The 18,507-nt window shown below is 49.1% G+C and overlaps 1 protein-coding gene across 11 annotated transcripts in view; it reads left to right on the top strand.

Moving 5' to 3' along the window:
* The window catches only part of BLTP1 (bridge-like lipid transfer protein family member 1), a 2,946,455-nt gene that overhangs the window by 1,181,128 nt on the left and 1,746,820 nt on the right, over window positions 1-18,507 (top strand). For all 11 annotated transcript variants that reach the window (XM_069631149.1, XM_069631145.1, XM_069631146.1 and 8 more), the window contains exon 35: window positions 14,321-14,518. In XM_069631149.1, coding sequence (XP_069487250.1) covers window positions 14,321-14,518 — 198 coding nt within the window. The remainder of the gene's footprint in view (window positions 1-14,320; window positions 14,519-18,507) is intronic.

The raw sequence follows: 18,507 nt of genomic DNA, 5'->3' as shown, positions 1-18,507 counted from the left end.
CGGGATTGGGATGGCCTGGAAAAGATAAAGTAATCTAGGTAGAGTCACCTAACTGTGGTAATACAACCCATCCGAGACACCTTGAGGGGGGTCCATCTATTAAAATCTTCCCTTGTTTTCTTTGAGTCATGGTAATTTGCTTTGTAAAGATGAGCGACATTACTTGTCAGTTTTACCCCTAAGTATGTTAGATATGTTAGGTTGCTTTCGGATTTTCGAAAGGGTGAGAATGTGTGCATATTAGATGTTTGGTCTCTTGACAGACCCAATCCTAGTAATTCAGATTTTGTCATATTTATTTTGTGGCCTGACAACTTCTCTTGCTCTCCCAATATTGCTACTAGTGCTGGGATTGATGTTTCGGGTTCTACAAACGTCATCAAAATATCCTCTGCATATGCCGCTGTCTTGTGCACTTCCTCTCTGAAAGGGATGCCCCTTGTCTCTTGATTTGATCCAATCGAAAATAACAATGTTTCCAAGTAGATTGCGTATAATAGGGGGGGAGATAGAGAACAGCCTTGTCTTGTCCCGCGTTAATGTTTGTGACATTGGATAACCGTGAATGAATAGAGGCGCATTTATGGATCATTGTAGTTTACTTCTATCATCTGCAAAAAGTTCGGACCAAACCCCATGTGCTCCATTGTCTCAAACGAATATGGCCATTCAACTCTATATTGAATGCCTTTTCGGCATCTATCGGCATCTAGGGAGATCAGAGTCGCTGGGACGTGCTTAATTGATATTTTCTCTGTACGGTGTATAACACTTCTTTTGTTGTCCCATGTATGTCTCCCCATTATGAATCCTGATTGATCTTGTCCTATCAGATAAGGGAGAATATTTGTCAATCTTGTGGCTAGGATCCCTGTATTTATTTCAGCATCTATATTTAGTAGTGCTATAGGCCGTTAGGAACTGCACTATGTCAAGTCTTTATTCGGTTTCCCAAACAAGATCACCTTTGCTTCTGTCATGGGCTGTGTTATCTTCCCACTATGTCAAAATTAGTTTTTTTTTAACAATTTTTATTATTTCAAAATCAAACAACATTACAACCTTTGAGGGCATTCATAGTCCGTGTCTCATGTCATATTACACAGAGATATTTACTGTCCTCCTCTCTCCCCCTAAACTCGAGCCGTCACATCTGTGCCATCTACATGAGCATCTACGGGAATCTCAGTGCTCATCGACTCATCTGAGTCTTCTGTTTCGTGATTGTCTTGGTGAGGGTTCGCCATTGAGGTCACCAGTTGCCTCCAGCCTATCAGGGGGCCTACTTCCTCCTCTCCTCCTGGTAACAGCTTCAAACCATACCGCAGTTTCTGCTTCCGCCCATCACAAGTGGTCCGCCCACCAAATCTCCACCCTAGGCCTGTGGGCCACTTTCCAACTCATTGCGATTCTGCGCTTGGCCAGAACGTAGGCCAGATCTTTCATTTTACTGATATGTTTTGAAGTACGTGACCTGGGAAAACTCCCAAGCATGCATGCCCCAGCAGACCTCACCTCCAGCTCCACTCCCCCGCCAGCCATTCTCACCCTTACTTTTTCCCAGAATCTCTGTATCTCAGGGCAGGCCCAGAACATGTGCAGCAACCCTGCCTCCGCCTCCCCGCACCTGGGGCATTTCTGTATAGCCGAGCCTCCAAACCTGGCTATTCTTCCGGGGGTCAAATAGGCTCTATGGGTGACATACAGCTGGATCTGCTGGAGCCTTGCGTTCCGGGACACCTTCTTGTGGTACCTTTGGGCTCTATCCCACTGTCCCTCTGTCATAGGTTCTCCCACCTCCTCCTCCCTGGCATTCCTCAGTTGGGGCAGCTCCTTCCCTGCCTTCGTCCTCAGGAGCTCATATATCCTTGATATTTTGTGCCCCCCCTCAGAGACGTCATACATCATTTCCAAAGTGGCATCAGGTTCTTCCGTTAACACCGTCTCAGGCCACCTCTCTCTCACCTGTTTGATAAGTCTAGTGTAGGTAATATATCTGCCTCCATGCACCCGTCTCCTGCTGCAGTTTCTGAAATTCCACTGCCTCTCCGTCCTGCCATATATCTCTGAGGGTAGCTATGCCCACCGGTTCCCAGTATCTGTGGACCCCTTTAAGCAGTTGGGAGTCTGCCCCACATAGCGCCACCAGCGGGACTTGCTGTGAGAGCGGGTCTGGGTCGCCCACTGTTCTCCATGCTCTGTGCCAGATCTCCCAGCCCAGCATCAACAATCTTCCCCTCTCCGCCACTTTTGTTCTATGCAGCCACACTGTCTCATTTAGGAAGTAAGGGGCAGAGTCGCCTCGTAAAAGCCTGGCTTCCGCAGAGTCCTCCGCAGACAACCACCTAGCCACATATAACAGCTGTCCCGCTAAGTAGTACAATTCAAAATCTGGCAGGTTTATGCCCCCCTTATCATTTGTGTTTTGCAATTTCCACAGGGCAACCCTATTCCTGGAGTTGCCCCATAGGAAGCCCCTACGCATGCTGTGAAGTCTCACAAAAAAACATCTGGGAACCAAGAACGGGACATCCACAAAAAAATACAAAAGTCTGGGCAAAACCACCATTATGAGCAGGGCTGCTCTTCCCATCATGCCCAGGGGTAGCCAAGACCAGAACACCATGCTATTCTTAAAGCCCTCGACTGCCCCGACTGTATTGTGTTTGTGCTCTATCTCTATCTTATGGTAAATGTTTACGCCCAGATACCGGATTGTCACAGGCTGCCAGGGTATCTGCAGGATGGGTAATCTCTCCAGTGTGGTGTTCCTATATCTACCCAAGGGGACCAAACTGGACTTCCGGGGTTCACCGATATTCCCGAGAGGGTGGCATAACGGTTCATCACCTCCAACACATACTGCAGGTTCTCCTCAGGGTAGCGCAGATAGAGGAGCACATCGTCTGCGTACAATGATATCAGATGTGTGCCGCCTGTCGTTCGGATCCCCACCTCCCCGCATTGTTGTCGCAGGCATATTGCCAGCAGCTCTAATGCCAAAATGTATAACATGGGCGACCAGGGACATCCCTGTCTGGTCCCCCTGCTGAGCTGCCATTTATCAGAGATTATGGTTCCCGTTTTAACTCTCGCAATCGGGGAGCTATATAACATCTGGACCCATCTGGTATATCCTGGCCCTATCCCATATCCCTTCAGGGACGCTTTCAGCCATGGCCACCGCACTCGAATGCTTTGACCGCGTCCAATGACACGATAGCCATCTCACCCGGGTCTCGCTCAGCCTGATCAATGATATGGTGTAGCCTCCTATGGTTATCTGTAATGTTTCTACCGGGGACATAGCCTGTTTGGTCTGTATGTATCAGTTTGCCAATTACCCTCTTTAACCTATTAGCCAGCACTGCCGTGAGTATTTTACTGTCTTGATTGAGCATAGACAGGGGCATGTAAGACCCACAGTCCGTGTCTGGCTTGCCTGGTTTCAGGAGCGGGATGATTAATGCCTCACGGAGAGATGCTGGCAGTTCCCCTTGCTCATATACCTCATTAAGCATGGTGAGTAGCGGCTGAAGTAGCTCCTGCTTATATGTTTTATAAAACTCACTGGGTAACCCATCCGACCCAGGCGCTTTACATGTGGGCAGGTGTTCGATCACCGTCTCCAATTCATCTGAGGTGATGGGGGCGTCTAGCGCTGCGCGTACCAAATCATCTAAGGTGGGCAGCTCTATGTCCTCTATTGTTTCCTGTATTTCTTGGCTCATTTCTTCCCCTGCATCCTCATATAGTCGTCTATAATACTTAAGGAACTCCCAGTTTACTTCTTCCTGGGTATTATGGATTTGGCCTTCCGCGTCCCTGACCTCTCTGATCATCGGACGGGGGGTCTCATTTTTGTATAACCAGGCTAGTAGTCTACCTGGCTTGTCTCCCCCTGCATGTAGCCTCTCTGTATATTTCTTGTAATTTAGTCTACATAATCTGTCCCAGAGTTCACTACAGGTCATCTGTAACTCTCTAATCCTGGCGCTGTCCCCACTGGTGCCCCCCCCCCCCTCTGTGTACCAAGCCCTCTAGCTCTCTTTCTGTTTCTTGCCGTTCCCGTTCAATACCCCCTTGGAGCCCTTTGGATTTGGATATAGCCACCCCGCGCACCACCACCTTGAATGCTTCCCATACTGTTCCCTTGGAGCGTACACTGCCGGTATTAATTTCAAAATATTCCTCAATGGCCTCCCTCAGGTCCTCTCGAAATCCCGAATCCTGTAAGGCAGGGGTGCACAACTGATTTTGACAGAGGGCCGAAAGTACCTTACATGAGGGCTATAGTGGGCCGAAAAGTAAAAGTGGGCGGGGCGGTAGGCGGGACATGTCAGGAGGCTTTTTCAACCCCCAATTTGTATTAAACACATGGTAAAAGAATATGTTTTTGAGGGGTAACGATTTTTATTGCATTTCAAACTTACATTTTGTACTACACATTTTCCATTGTTATAATTTATTTCGATTTAGTTATTGTATATCGTCTGTTTAATTAAATTATATATATTTTATTGACCATTGATTTGACATTCCGTTATTTTGGACTGCTATAGTTTGCTGTTTGGGTTGCCCAAGAGGAGTATGGCCTTCGTTGAGTCAGGTTTCCTCAAGCAAAGGATCTACATCTCCTAACTGTGCCTGTTTTAGCTTTATTATTGAGTTCACTCATGGAGTGCAACACTATGCCCCATGGCCCTCACCCGCCAAGCAAACACTATGCCCCCTGTCCCTCACTCCCAAGCAAACACTATGCCCCATGGCCCCCTCACCCCCAAGTAAACACTATGCCCCATGGCTCCCACCCCCAACCAAACACTATGCCCCATGGCCCTCACGCCTCATGCAAACACTATGCCCCATGGCCCCCCTCACCCCCAACCAAACACTATGCCCCATGGCCCCCACGCCTCATGCAAACACTATGCCCCATGGCCCCCCTCACCCCCAACCAAACACTATGCCCCATGGCCCCCACGCCTCATGCAAACACTATGCCCCCTATCCCTCACCCCCAACCAAACACTATGCCCCATGGCCCCCTCACCCCCCAAGCAAACACTATGCCCCTTGTCCCTCACCCCCCAAGCAAACACTATGCCCCCTGTCCCTCACCCCCAACCAAACACTATGCCTCCTGTCCCTCACCTCCCAAGCAAACACTATGCCCCCTGTCCCTCACCCCCAACCAAACACTATGCCCCCTGTCCCTCACCCCCAAGCAAACACTATGCCCCCTGTCCCTCACCCACCAAGCAAACACTATGCCCCCTGTCCCTCACCCCTAAGCAAACACTATGCCCCCTGTCCCTCACCCCCCAACCAAACACTATGCCCCCTGTCCCTCACCCCCAACCAAACACTATGCCCCCTGTCCCTCACCCCCAAGCAAACACTATGCCCCATGGCCCCCTCACCCCCAACCAAACACTATGCCCCCTGTCCCTCACCCACCAAGCAAACACTATGCCCCCTGTCCCTCACCCACCAAGCAAACACTATGTCCCCTGTCCCTCACCCCCCAACCAAACACTATGCCCCATGGCTCCCACCCCCAACTTAACACTATGCCCCCTGTCCCTCACCCACCAAGCAAACACTATGCCCCCTGTCCCTCACCCACCAAGCAAACACTATGCCCCCTGCCCCTCACCCACCAAGCAAACACTATGCCCCCTATCCCTCACCCCCAACCAAACACTATGCCCCATGGCCCCCTCACCCAAACCAAACACTATGCCCCATGGCCCCCTCACCCCCAACCAAACACTATACCCCAAACACACTCTCAAGCATGCACCCATACAGACCCGAACCCCCCGCCCCCAACGCAGCACACACATTCTCAAGCATGCACCCATACAGACCCGAACCCCCCCTGCCCCCCAACTCAGCACACTCTCAAGCATACACCATGCACCCATACAGACCCGAACCCCCCGCCCAACTCAGCACACACTCTCAAGCATGCACCCATACAGACCCGAACCCCCCCGCCCCCCAACGCAGCACACACATTCTCAAGCATGCACCCATACAGACCCGAACCCCCCTGCCCCCAACTCAGCACACTCTCAAGCATACACCATGCACCCATACAGACCCGAACCCCCGCCCCCCAACGCAGCACACACACAGACCCGAATCCCCCACCCCCAACTCAGCACACACACAAACATGCACCCATACAGACCCGAACCCCCACCCCCCAACTCAGCACACAAAAAACATTCAAATCAAAACATTCATACACATCCGACACCCCCCCACCCCCGCATCTCAACATACACACAAAATACATTGAAATTCCAACATTCATACACATCCGACACCCCCACCCCCGCATCTCAACATACACACAAAATACATTGAAATTCCAACATTCATACACATCCGACCCCCCCCACCCCCGCATCTCAACATACACACAAAATACATTAAAATTCCAACATTCATACACATCCGACACCCCCCCACCCCCGCATCTCAACATACACACAAAATACATTAAAATTCCAACATTCATACACATCCGACCCCCCCACCCCCGCATCTCAACATACACACAAAATACATTAAAATTCCAACATTCATACACATCCGACCCCCCCACCCCCGCATCTCAACATACACACAAAATACATTAAAATTCCAACATTCATACACATCCGACCCCCCCACCCCCGCATCTCAACATACACACAAAATACATTAAAATTCCAACATTCATACACATCCGACCCCCCCACCCCGCATCTCAACATACACACAAAATACATTAAAATTCCAACATTCATACACATCCGACCCCCGCATCTCAACATACACACAAAATACATTAAAATTCCAACATTCATACACATCCGACCCCCCAACCCCCGCATCTCAACATACACACAAAATACATTAAAATTCCAACATTCATACACATCCGACACCCCCCCACCCCCGCATCTCAACATACACACAAAATACATTAAAATTCCAACATTCATACACATCCGACCCCCCCACCCCCGCATCTCAACATACACACAAAATACATTAAAATTCCAACATTCATACACATCCGACCCCCCCACCCCCGCATCTCAACATACACACAAAATACATTAAAATTCCAACATTCATACACATCCGACCCCCCTACCCCCGCATCTCAACATACACACAACATACACATCCGACACCCCCCCGCCCCCGCATCTCAACATACACATAAAATACATTAAAATTCCAACATTTATACACATCCGACCCCCCCCCCATCGCAACATACACACACAAACAAAGTAAAACAGACCCGACACACAAACAGAGCACTTACCGGAGACGTGCTGGAACTGGAAGGCAGGTAAGCGGCAGGAACGCTGGAATCGTACTACGGCTGGCGTGGTCCAAGGCTGAAATGCCTTCCGGCATCAAGCCTTATGGACCACGCCAGCCGTAGTGCTGGCCCGCCATTGGGTCAGCACACACACACTACGTGGCTCGTAGGAGCAACTTGGTGCATGTGTGCTGAGCCAATGACGGCCAGCGTTTTGTCCGGCCCGGAAGACAACAAAGACTTTCCTAATGGAGGGCGGCCCCGGGCCGCCCTCCATTAGGAAAGTCTTTGTGCCTCGCGGGCCGGACAAAAGAGCATGGCGGGCCGCAACTGGCCCGCGGGCCGTATGTTGTGCACCCATGCTGTAAGGCCTCAGTTCTGAGCCTCCATGTCGGGATCCGCGCTCTGGGGGGTTGATGTCGCCATTCGACGACCAAAGGTGAATGGTCGGTCAGCACCCGGGCCTTGTATTCCGCGCCCACCATTTCTCCCATAATCCCGGCATCCGCAAACACATAATCCAGCCTCGTGTAAAGGTGCAGAGGTGCTGCATAGTGCAAATACTGCCTGTCCGCTGGGTGCAATCGTCTCCACACATCCTCTAGGCCAAGGTCTGTCAGCAGTGTCAACAGCGCCTTGGCTGCCGGCGCCGTAAACGAGGACTAGGATCCCGCGGGTCGTCACCGTACTACCAGTGACCTAACTAAATATACTACTAAGGGGTGTTAGGATTGCCCTCCAGGAGCCCCTGCTCACCTGGACTTGGATTATTGAGTTTCACGGGTCCCACCGGCCCATGTTTGTTACAACACATTCCCACAAGCTTTATTTTAAAACGCTATACTCAAGTCCCAGTGTCTGAGCCATATCCCAAGGAATGGCCCATTCGCGCACTACTTATCTCCTGCGATTCCCGTCTGGACATCCGGTTCCTGGGGGCGACCCTGCATGTCCAGCCAGTCCATTGCATCTCTCGGCGTCTCAAAAAACAGAGTTTTGTTCTTGTGGAACACTTTCAATTTGGCTGGGTAGAGCAACATGTAACGGTGGCCTGCCTCTCTCAACCTCCTTTTCACCGTCCCGTAGTTCCTCCTGCTGCGCTGCACGTGCAAAGTATAGTCCGGGTACACCGTGATCGTCGCCGACCCTCTCTCGATCTTCCCTCCCCTCTGGAAAAATTCAAGTATCTTCTCCCGGTCTCGGTAATTCAGAATCTTGGCGATCAGTGGCCGTGGGGGAGTTCCTGGGGGGCGGTCTCCTCGCCAAGGCCTTATGAGCCCTCTCAACTGCAAACCCCTGGGTCAATGCACCGCCAGTTATCTCCTGTAGGAGCATGGTTTCCACATATTCTGTCGGATTAGGGCCCTCTATTCCTTCCGGCAGGCCAACAATACGAATGTTATTGCGCCGAGCGCGCCCTTCCGCCTCCTCCGCCCTGCTTTCCAGGTTGCCTACCCTCTGCACAAGGGCATGGCGTTCCGACCTGTGGGCGGCACATGCCGCTGTGTTCGGGGGCCACTTCCTTTTCCAAGTTTCCAGTACGCTCAGCAAGCGTCCGCACGTGCTGTCTCAGGAGATTAACTTCCTCCTGGACTGCTCCGACCTTTAGGTCCAGGCCCTCATTCAGTTCAGTCATTGCCAGGCCCAGTTTGGTTTCCCAGGCTATTTTCAGATCCACTATCGCCGCCAGCACTTCCTGGATCGTGCCCGGTGTCTCCGCTGCTGCCGTAGTGGTATCCTTGTTTTTGCTCCCCTCTGCACCGGGGGACGATTTAGCATAGGCCTCCAGCGTGGGTTGTTGGTTTCTGGGTCTGACCACTTTAGAAGTCGCCATGCTATATTGTGCGGGCGTGAGCCAGCAGTGCCACCCTTCGTGCTAAAGGTCTGCATGGCGTCGGGCCCCTCTTGGCGTTGCAGGGGCCGCTACCGCTGTATTCTGGTGTGGCCTTTTGCTTGCTTCCCTTCCAGAGTGGGCTGTGTCCTCCCACGTATCTTCGCACCCTACATGTCGCACCGCTTGTATTTTGTAGTCCTTCAGTTGGCCGGTGGTCATGTACACCCAGCTGCCCAGTGCACTCCCCTTTCGACACTCCGTTGGCCCCGGCAGCCGTCCAGTCCACAGACCAGCCCAGAAATGTTGGCCTCACAGTCCTAAACTGGGGAGTGAGCCTTATGTTGTGGCTGGGGAACAGCAATTGCCCCAGATTGGTCTCTTCTGTTGTCTGGCTTCTGGGTGCAATGCCACCTATACTTCTAGGAGATGGCCCTCCAAAGTGTGCCTGGTTTCCAGTGTTTTGGCACGCCTCACCGCGCTGGCCACCACACTTCCCACGAGCAGCACAACTTCCTGCAGTGTGGGTTGTGTGGGGCTTCTGTGCTGAGCTGTAAACAGCCCCTTTAGTGTTCAAATCTGGTCTCCAGTTTCCCAGTGTGCTGCCACTGCTGTATTTCCCTTTGCTCCAATCCCAGGGGCCACTGCTACTTTGTAGCCAGACTGCTTACCAGCACCATTCTCCAGGCGCAGCGCTCGTCTCTTCGGAGATATTGATACAATGTATCTATGGCAACTTCCATCGGCGGCTTCACCGCGGGACTGCGCCTGCCATCAGTTTGCTTTTTCTATCCGCAGATCTTAATAAGCTCCAGCCGTGTATGCGCCCGCTCGGGTGCACACATCTACGGGTACTATAACGATCAGCAGGGCTCTCGTTCCATTATTGTAGCGGCATCTGCAGATGTCCTGAAGCTCCCTTTGTTCGCGCCGCCATTTTGCTTCGCTCTTAAACTCGAACGCCTGGATCTTGCAGCAGTGCAACGCACATGTCCCACAATTTCAGTGAGTGGGCTTCCTACTATCATAGGCAGGGATATTGTTTTCCAATGCCAGCAGGGACCTGCAGACACTCTTATTCCGACGGATCGACACAGGATCACGGGAGCTCCTTCGGAGCACGTCCCTCTACATGGCCGCCTTAGCCACGCCCCATGTCGAAATGAGTTTAATACTTTCATTAAAACGGGAGTTGAATGTCTATAAAAGACTGCTGAGAAGCCATCTGGCCCTGCCGCCTTATTTCTCGGGCGCCCCTTTATCATTTCTTCTACCTCTTCTCTTATGTCTCCTTCTAATACCTCCCTGTCTGCCAAAGTTACTTTTGGCATCTGTAGTTCATTGAGGAACTTCCTTATCGCTACCAGATTCGGGCATTCCCTGGCGTACAGTTGCTTATATTATGAAGAGAAGGATTTTACAATATTGCCAGTTTCCGTCGCTATAGATCTGTCGCCTTGTTTTATACCATCAATATGGGATTTGAATTTTGTCTTTTCAATTGTCTTGCAAGTAATTGTTCGGCCGTTTTAGCTTCGATATAGTAACGTTGCTTTATATTAAGTCAGGATTTCTCAGCTTGTCCTGTGCGGAGTAGTTCTAACTGTCTGTTGGCGTCTTTTATTTTTTTATATCCCTCACTGTTCCTTTTCTCAGCTAGTTCAGTTTGTGCCTTGATGTATGTCCTCACTCCTTTTCCAACCTGTCCCTGTTTAGATCTTTGCGCTTTGAGTGATATCAACTCCCCCCAATCACTGCTTTAAAAGCGTCCCATACATTTTCCAAGGACACTCCCTGCGTAGTATTTGTTTGGAAATAGTAATTAATTTTGATTTTCCCTCTCAGCGTTCCCCAGAGTTATGCAGTACCTCTTTTGGGAATGTCCATGTGTCCACAATCGGTTGCCCTGTTGCCATCCTCTTAGCGTGACCTTTATAGGGACATGGTCAGACAGTGAAATTTGAACCACCTCTATATCTAGTAATGCCCCAATCATTCCTGGAGTGCCCCAGGCGTAATCTATTCTCCAGAACTTGGTGGTGCACCTGTGAAAAACATGTGTATCTGTTCTCATTCCCTTTTTTAACCCTCCAAGGGTCTTTCAAAGCCATATTAGAAAACGTCTCTTTGTGTGCATGGTGGCCCCGTCCCGCTACCAGTTGCATGGGCGCTTCTGTCTCTCTTTGTATCCTAAGCTAGATTGAATCCACAGTTAGCAGTATCTCACCCTAAGTGGTGGCATATAATGTTCTTGCAGTTATCTCCCTGTTCCCTATGGATAATAGTAGGAAAATATATCTGCCATTGGGGTCTGCTAATGTACAAAAGTACCTTGGCATCCAGTGAATCCTTGAGACCAATCGTGAGTCTGACCGTTTTCCCCTTTGGATTAACTTGATAAATCTGTGAAAAGTGACTCAGTCGCAACCTGGATCTGTCCGCCCTTCTAATGTGGGTTTCTTGGAGCATGATTATATCCGCTAGCCCCCTTTTCACCTGCATCTCTAGCTTTTTCCTCTTCATCAGGTTATTCAGTCCTTGTATGTTATGAGATAAAATTCTTATAGACATTGTGGCTTAGTGTGAGCTTTTGCCTATGTAACCTTCGTGTTTGTATGAGCTGATAACTCCCTATTCTGTAGGACTGTGATCTCACCCCTCCCCAACCTTACCCCCCACCTATCTCCAACCTATTTCCCCTTCCAACCCCCCACCCCTCCCTCTGAGGACCTGGGCTTGGTATCCTATGGCTCATCCCAATACTTCTTGGCAACCTACCCATGTTCAAACCCAGAACTAAATGTGAGCGAACTAACCCCTCGAAACGATTCCAAAATTCAGTCTGGTATCTCGATTCCAACCAGGCCTGTTTCTTCACTTGCAGATTCCTGCCTCCTCTCTTGTCCCAGCAACCTTATAACCCCCACCCAACACACCGTAACATACACTGGTGTTCTTTCCATGTCCCATGATTATTCCTCCTTCGTCCTCTTCAGTCTTTACCATCCCCTCGTGGCTTCATGGAATGACCTTTTAGCTTCTCTCCTCTCCTCCCTTGTGAGCCTGACCATTTCCAAGGCTTTCTTCCCTGCCTGGGGACCCCCGTCGCTCCTCTCCTGTTGCTTTATCGTCTTCTTCCAGACCTAAAATGGTTAGGCCTTCTGGGCATGTGGTAGCCCTGTGCTGTTTACCATCCCAGGAGAACAAGATACCAAACATAAAGGTCCATTTGTAGGCAATCTTTTTGTCGGACAGAACCCTGGTGACTGGCCCCATCGCTCTCCTCTTCTGTAGATTTGTTGCAGCCAAGTCTTGAAAGAGAAGTACCTTTGATCCATTGACTGTAACGTCCATATGGCTACAAACTGCCTTGAGTATTCCTTCTTTGATTTCATATGAAGCAAGCGCAGCCAGAGCATCTCCGGGCCTGTCCCCCTGCCCAGATCTCTTTGGACCTACCCTGTAGATTCAGTCTATGCAGATGTCTTCTGGTGCGGCGTCCGACAACAGATTTGCGAAGCATTGTTGTATTACAGCTTTTAGGTCGGCGTCCGTGGTTGTTTCAACCATACCTTGTATTCTAATATTTGATCTCCGGGAACGATTCTCTAAATCCACTGTTTGCGTTTCCAGATTATGTGTAGCCATAGGGATTTGTTCCAGCAGTTCTGAGTTCTGCATTACTTCATTAGTGATCACTGAGAGGCATTGCTCTGTGATATCTACCCTGTTCCCTAGAGTGTCTATCTCCCCTCTAATCTCCTTCATGGAGTTCTTTAGATCTTCCTTAAGACTCGTGATTTGGTCCTGCAAAGTCACTGTCATCCTCTCTTCCAATCCCTTGATACACGCTGTCAAGCGCCATTTCTCTTATCTCTTCGGGGCCCTCCTCGATGAGAGAGCTCCCACCTATTCTCTTCAGCGTGTTGTCGCCAGCACCTTTCTATTTGGCCCACCTTTGCTTCTCGAACCACACCCTTTTTTGCAGGGTCACCTTTCCTTTCGGTCCTGGCATCAAGGGGTTTGTACGAGCCCCAGAATCTTTTCACAGTCTAATTGTGTGGGTTCACTATCCAGGGTGCTTGTATCTCAGAAAAACAAAGGCAAGCTGACGCTGTGAGCCCCCAAGGGCTTTTGCCCTCACTTCTGCGGCTTTCAGTTGGGTGGTTGCTCCAATGTTGTCCACTCTGCTCTCTACCTGAAAGAGCGGGGGAGGGCTTTGTCACCCTGCACTGCCACTGCGCTGCGACCTCACCTTCCACACACGGATCTTCTGGCCCCACCAAGCCCCCATGAGTATTTGTCCTCTGCACCTACCTCAGGGATCAGGGCTTGTCGCTGTTGCTCCTCTTGCTGTTTACTGGTGCTACGTTCCTCCCTAATGCCAATGGGCGCTTTCCTTTGTTCCTGCATCCTCTCTTCACCGAGGCCTCCCCTCCCTTTACCTTCAGCGGGTATTCGCCTATGCGTGACTCGCACTGTATCGCTGCAAGTTCGTCTTGCTGCCCTTACACCATCGGGTACAGTGTTTTGTTTACTCTCCATCCCCGAAGTGGCTGCGGCCGTGGGAAGCTTCTCTCTGCTAATCTTGTCTCTGACTCCTGCATCAGGCTTACAAACTCGGCCGGCAAACCACTGGGGCGGAGTACTGGAATCCCCATCTCCCAGGTACGTATTCCTTTTAGCCCCGGCTGCAGGCACTTTTTGTCTTTACCCCAGCGCTGAGCTCATACCGGCGTCCATCTTCATCCAACGTGTTTCTTCATTGTTATGCCCTTTTTCCAGGGGCCGAGGGGTTCCAAACTCTGACCGTTTATATTATCCTCTACTAACACAATCTGGGGGCGGAGGGGGGGATTTCCCACGATCCAATGCATTTCACTGTCTACATCTATTTCTGCATCAGTGGGCGTGGTACGGAGCTCGAGGAGATACCTCACACTCCGGCGGGCATCTTGGATTTCGTTCATTATTTTTTATTGAGCAAACAAACTGCTTACTATCAGGGGCTTTTAAGATGGTGGTATTATTTAGTATCAGAGCAAGCCAACCTTTCTCAACCTTCTGTATATAAACTAGCTGGGAGAAAAAAAAACTGAATGCATTTGTTTTTTAAATGTGAGATTGTTAAAAAGTCATATGTATGTTTCTTCCAGACATGGGAACGTGTGCAATCACAACCATACCCTTTGAGAAATCAAAGGTTTTGTTCACTTTGGAAGAACTTGATGAGTTCACGTTTGTAGATGAAACCGAGCAACCAGCTGTAACAGATTCCACAAGGATTGGACCCAGCCAGGAAAAATGGGGGTGGATAATGTTTGAATGCGGAATCGAAAATCTCACAGTTAAAGGTAACACTTTTACCACGTTTCACTGGTGTTTCTGAATAACATTATTTTCTTTGATGATGGTGGTATTTCTTATTGTTAACTCATTGCTAAATATTAATTTTAGAGAGGGGCATTTATACATGTATATGTGCATACCGTAGTGCTGTGTGGCCACACGTTTGCAGATTGGCTTCAAGCACTTTAATACCTCCTCCCCTCTTTGTGTAGTTTTCTATTGTCTTTCTTGCACTCTTTTTCTCTCTCCCAATTACGGTTTGTTTTTAAAATAAAATCCCTTATAACATTCAGCTCTTTCCTTTTGATCCTCTCCCAGCAAGTACATTTGTTTCTTGCTTTCCAATGTTTCCAGCTTTTTCCCCCATGCTTCTCCCAATTCCTCTACAGTTTTCATTTGGTTTGTTTTTAATTAACTTTACTTTTGTACCAAACTCATTTACAGAAAGTGATCATTAAACAGGATCTTAAAGATAAGAATGTGCCACTTGACTTTTGTGACATATTTCAACTTTTGTTGTGTGGTTTTAATTGAAAGACCCACAGTTTGGAAGCTGCTTATTTTATATAGTTTCTACAGTACGTATATGTTTATGCCCTTTTTTGCACTTTAAAATCCCAAAAATATCGTTATTCGATCATTTTCAGTTTACTTTTTTCAACACACTTACCTAGTTTGTTCAAATTGATCCTGCAACAACGTCCAAAATGGTCTCCCCTCCCTTTTTCAAGCAGAGTCACTGTGTAAAATCTTGCCTTAAGCACAGTAAAAGTTACTTTGTTCAGTTTTCCTTCTTTAAAGTAACATAAGGAATTTCTTAATCTCGCTTGAAAATCAATGTACCAAAAGAGACAGAAATGTAGTTCAACAAGCAGAAGCATTAAAATGGACTTGGGGAGCTCCTATGGGACTGAGGGTTTCAACTACAACTAGTTATAATCCAACTAAAGTTATCAGGATAAAGAATGTAGCGGAAAGATAGTTTCCACGTCTTAGGGAGTTGCCTCTTAAAGCACTTAACCTATTGTGATGGCTAACAAAACCATTTGATAAAGGCCTTTTACAATGGGCTCCTTCCTCCTACTGGTTACCCATCTTTGATCTCTATCTCTCAGCGTAACTGCTGTTCAGAAACATTTCTGTTGCCATGGGGTGCAGCACGGCTCCACATCGGCTCTGCCTGATGCCTCCGTGCCCCGCACCAGACATGACTTCGGGGCTAGTATAAATAGAAGTGCAGAGCCTGTGATCTTAGTTTCTATTTTCTGTGCACTCTGCTCACTCTAGGAACACCTCTCTTCTCAAATTGTGTGCTTCTCATTCAATGGCATGCCGAATCCAGTAAAGTCCTCTGGATTCAGGCCCTACGTTGACTGCAGATGCCAAATGTCCGTTTTGGACCCACACTACATCTGCCTTTACTGTCATGGGGAAGGCCGCACCACGCAGGACTCAGCGGTGTGCCAAGCGTTTCACCCGAAGGCATTATATGAACGTGAGGCAAAGCAGTTCATCTTTTCTTACAAGGAGAGCGGTGACAAACAAACCAGTTAGAGGTTGCCAGGCGCGGACCCCACCACTGAGGAACGGTTGCCTTTCCAAAAGGACAAAAAGAAGCACTGCCAAAGATCCAGATATCCAGGCACCACAACTCCAGGGAAGCCCCAAAGGACCAGGCTCAGCAGGTATCTTTTCCGCCTTATCCTCTACTCCATAGAAATGGGAGGCCTTCAGGGAGAAGATGCTTGACATCTTCACCAAGGCTCTGGCCGCCCTGATGCTGGCGCCTTCAGCCTTTGTGGTCTCGACCTCCGTGCTGACGGCTTCAGCCTAGCTGTTAAGATGGATTTCTAGAATCTGGCCTGGGGCACAGATTTTGGGAGGCCCCAATAGTTCTAGTGAACAGGGAACTGTTAGAGAGGTTTGCCAACACTCAATCAAGATTGCAATGCAGAGCAGTAAAGGCTATTCTCCCGAGTGGGGTCAGGGGCCCTCAATGAGTTCACACAATATAATACACAATACTTCAATTGATACAGGTACGTTAAAAAGTTGTTTATTGTAGGTGTTAGGGAGAATTCTCTGTTTAGGCTGAATTTCCTAACCTAGCGAGTCCCCCAGCAGCTTTGCTGGATTTTTGGGGTTTATTTTTTTCTCTTGCCAAGAGTGAGACTCTTTTACCCTCACTCTTGCACATGATTTGAGTGTGTTTCTTTGAATCTAGAAGTGTTTAATGGGCTATGGGGTCTTTTACTCCATAGGGTTTCATGTGTTTTTGTGATGTGTGTTACACAGCACCCTCCGTGCAGTAACACAGGGGTGTCATAGTGACCCCCCAGTATAGACTCCATACCCTGGGACTGACTACTGTCTCCCAGGGCATGTAAAGTCACCATTGACTTTACTAGTCTTAAATTCTGAACCGAACCATCACAAACCATCATATTGTGGACGTACTGGCTGGGGCAATTCGATTGCCCCAGGGTCTGTTAGTCGAGGGGGCACGTCTCCGTCCCCCCTGATCGAGTTTTGGCCGGTGGCACTGGATACTACTTTTTATATTCGACCGCAAATATTTTCCTGTGGGATTTCCCATTGTTTTAGGCTACTATCTTTATTTAATTATTTACGGTAGCCTCGAACATACCGCCGGTTTATTTGATTAATATTAATTCTCCGGTTGGTATTGTTTGCCAAAACTTGATTCTAAAATGGTGTTTGTGTTCTCTTCTGTGACTCCAACCCAAGTCGAGCCCTTTGTTCCACTTTTTGGCGGGCTTCTCCACAGAAGCCCTCCAAAGTGGTGCCACTATGTCTGGGGTACTTAGGAGGGGTGGAGGGGAATTTAGGCACCCTGGACTGAGTTGCCTAGGCAACTCAAGTCGCACTCCATCCTGATTGGCCCAAGTGGTGAGCCGGCCGGCTCACCACTTAGCATGTTTGAGTGACAGCTAGGCTGAGTGAATGGGGGTTTGCTGCATAAAAGCAGGGCTTTGGGGACTGGAACTTCAGAAGTCGCCACAGGACCTAAGAATCCGACGAGGGAGAAGCTGAGCTGACCTGCCACGACACCACGACCGGGGGAGCCCTGCTGGACCGTCTCACCACTTTTCCCAACGACAGAGATCTCCCGCCGGAGAGTCTTCTTCCTTTGACTGGTGGGGATAACCAGTTTCACCGTCTTTTCGCTTTCCCGACGTATCTCGTGGCCGCCTTGCCCGTGCCAAGCATCCCGGCAACCGGGATACCACGTTTTACCAGGACCGCGAAACCCAGGTACCACCTTTAACCGGAAAACTCTGCGGCTGGTTTCTTCCCTGGTAGTGTAACGACCGTCATCTTTCCTCAAAGTCGAGATCTTCTCTTCCCCTGGACGACGACGCAACTTGCACCCACTACCAGGAACAACTGCCGCCGCTGGAGGATCCTTCCCACTTAAGGTACCGTGTCCCGCCTGGCTTCCCTTGCAACCGACTGTACGGGGTAGATTTAGCCCCCGGCTTTCGAACCTGGGTTAGCCTGGGACACCCTGGCTAAACTTTTCTAAGCCTCTCTAAACTCTTTTCTGAACCCTCTGCAAGACTTTCTAATCCTAGTGTAACTGTGTGATCTTGGGCGCATTTGTGCTCTGCTCTCTCTAAGAGTGGGCCCAGCCTTTGGACTTTGGCTCACCACTGACTTTTGCTCTTCTGCCTTGCTAACAGTGTTCCTGAATCTTAGAGTGGTGTACCTTTCCATATTCTGTCTTTTTCCCTCCCTTTCTCACAAACTTATTAGAGTGCAATCTAGTTAAGCGCTCACCTCTGTATGAAAAGAAGTGGTGCCTTACTGTGATTTTCTAATAGGGGAAAAAGGGGTGTATATATCATAATAGTAACTGTGTTTAGAATATTTTACAATAAGAGTGCTGGACTGTTTCAACTGTGTGGTTATAAATAAATAATTATATACTTTGATACCCAAGCTCTGGTCAGTGTTTGCTTGTATTATTGTA

This window comes from Ambystoma mexicanum, chromosome 6q (genome assembly GCF_040938575.1).
Source record: "Ambystoma mexicanum isolate Mex_15411 chromosome 6q, UKY_AmexF1_1, whole genome shotgun sequence".
Lineage (NCBI taxonomy): Eukaryota > Metazoa > Chordata > Amphibia > Caudata > Ambystomatidae > Ambystoma > Ambystoma mexicanum.
Note: the sequence above shows the minus strand (reverse complement) of the source record. Positions and strands in the feature narration are given on the sequence as shown.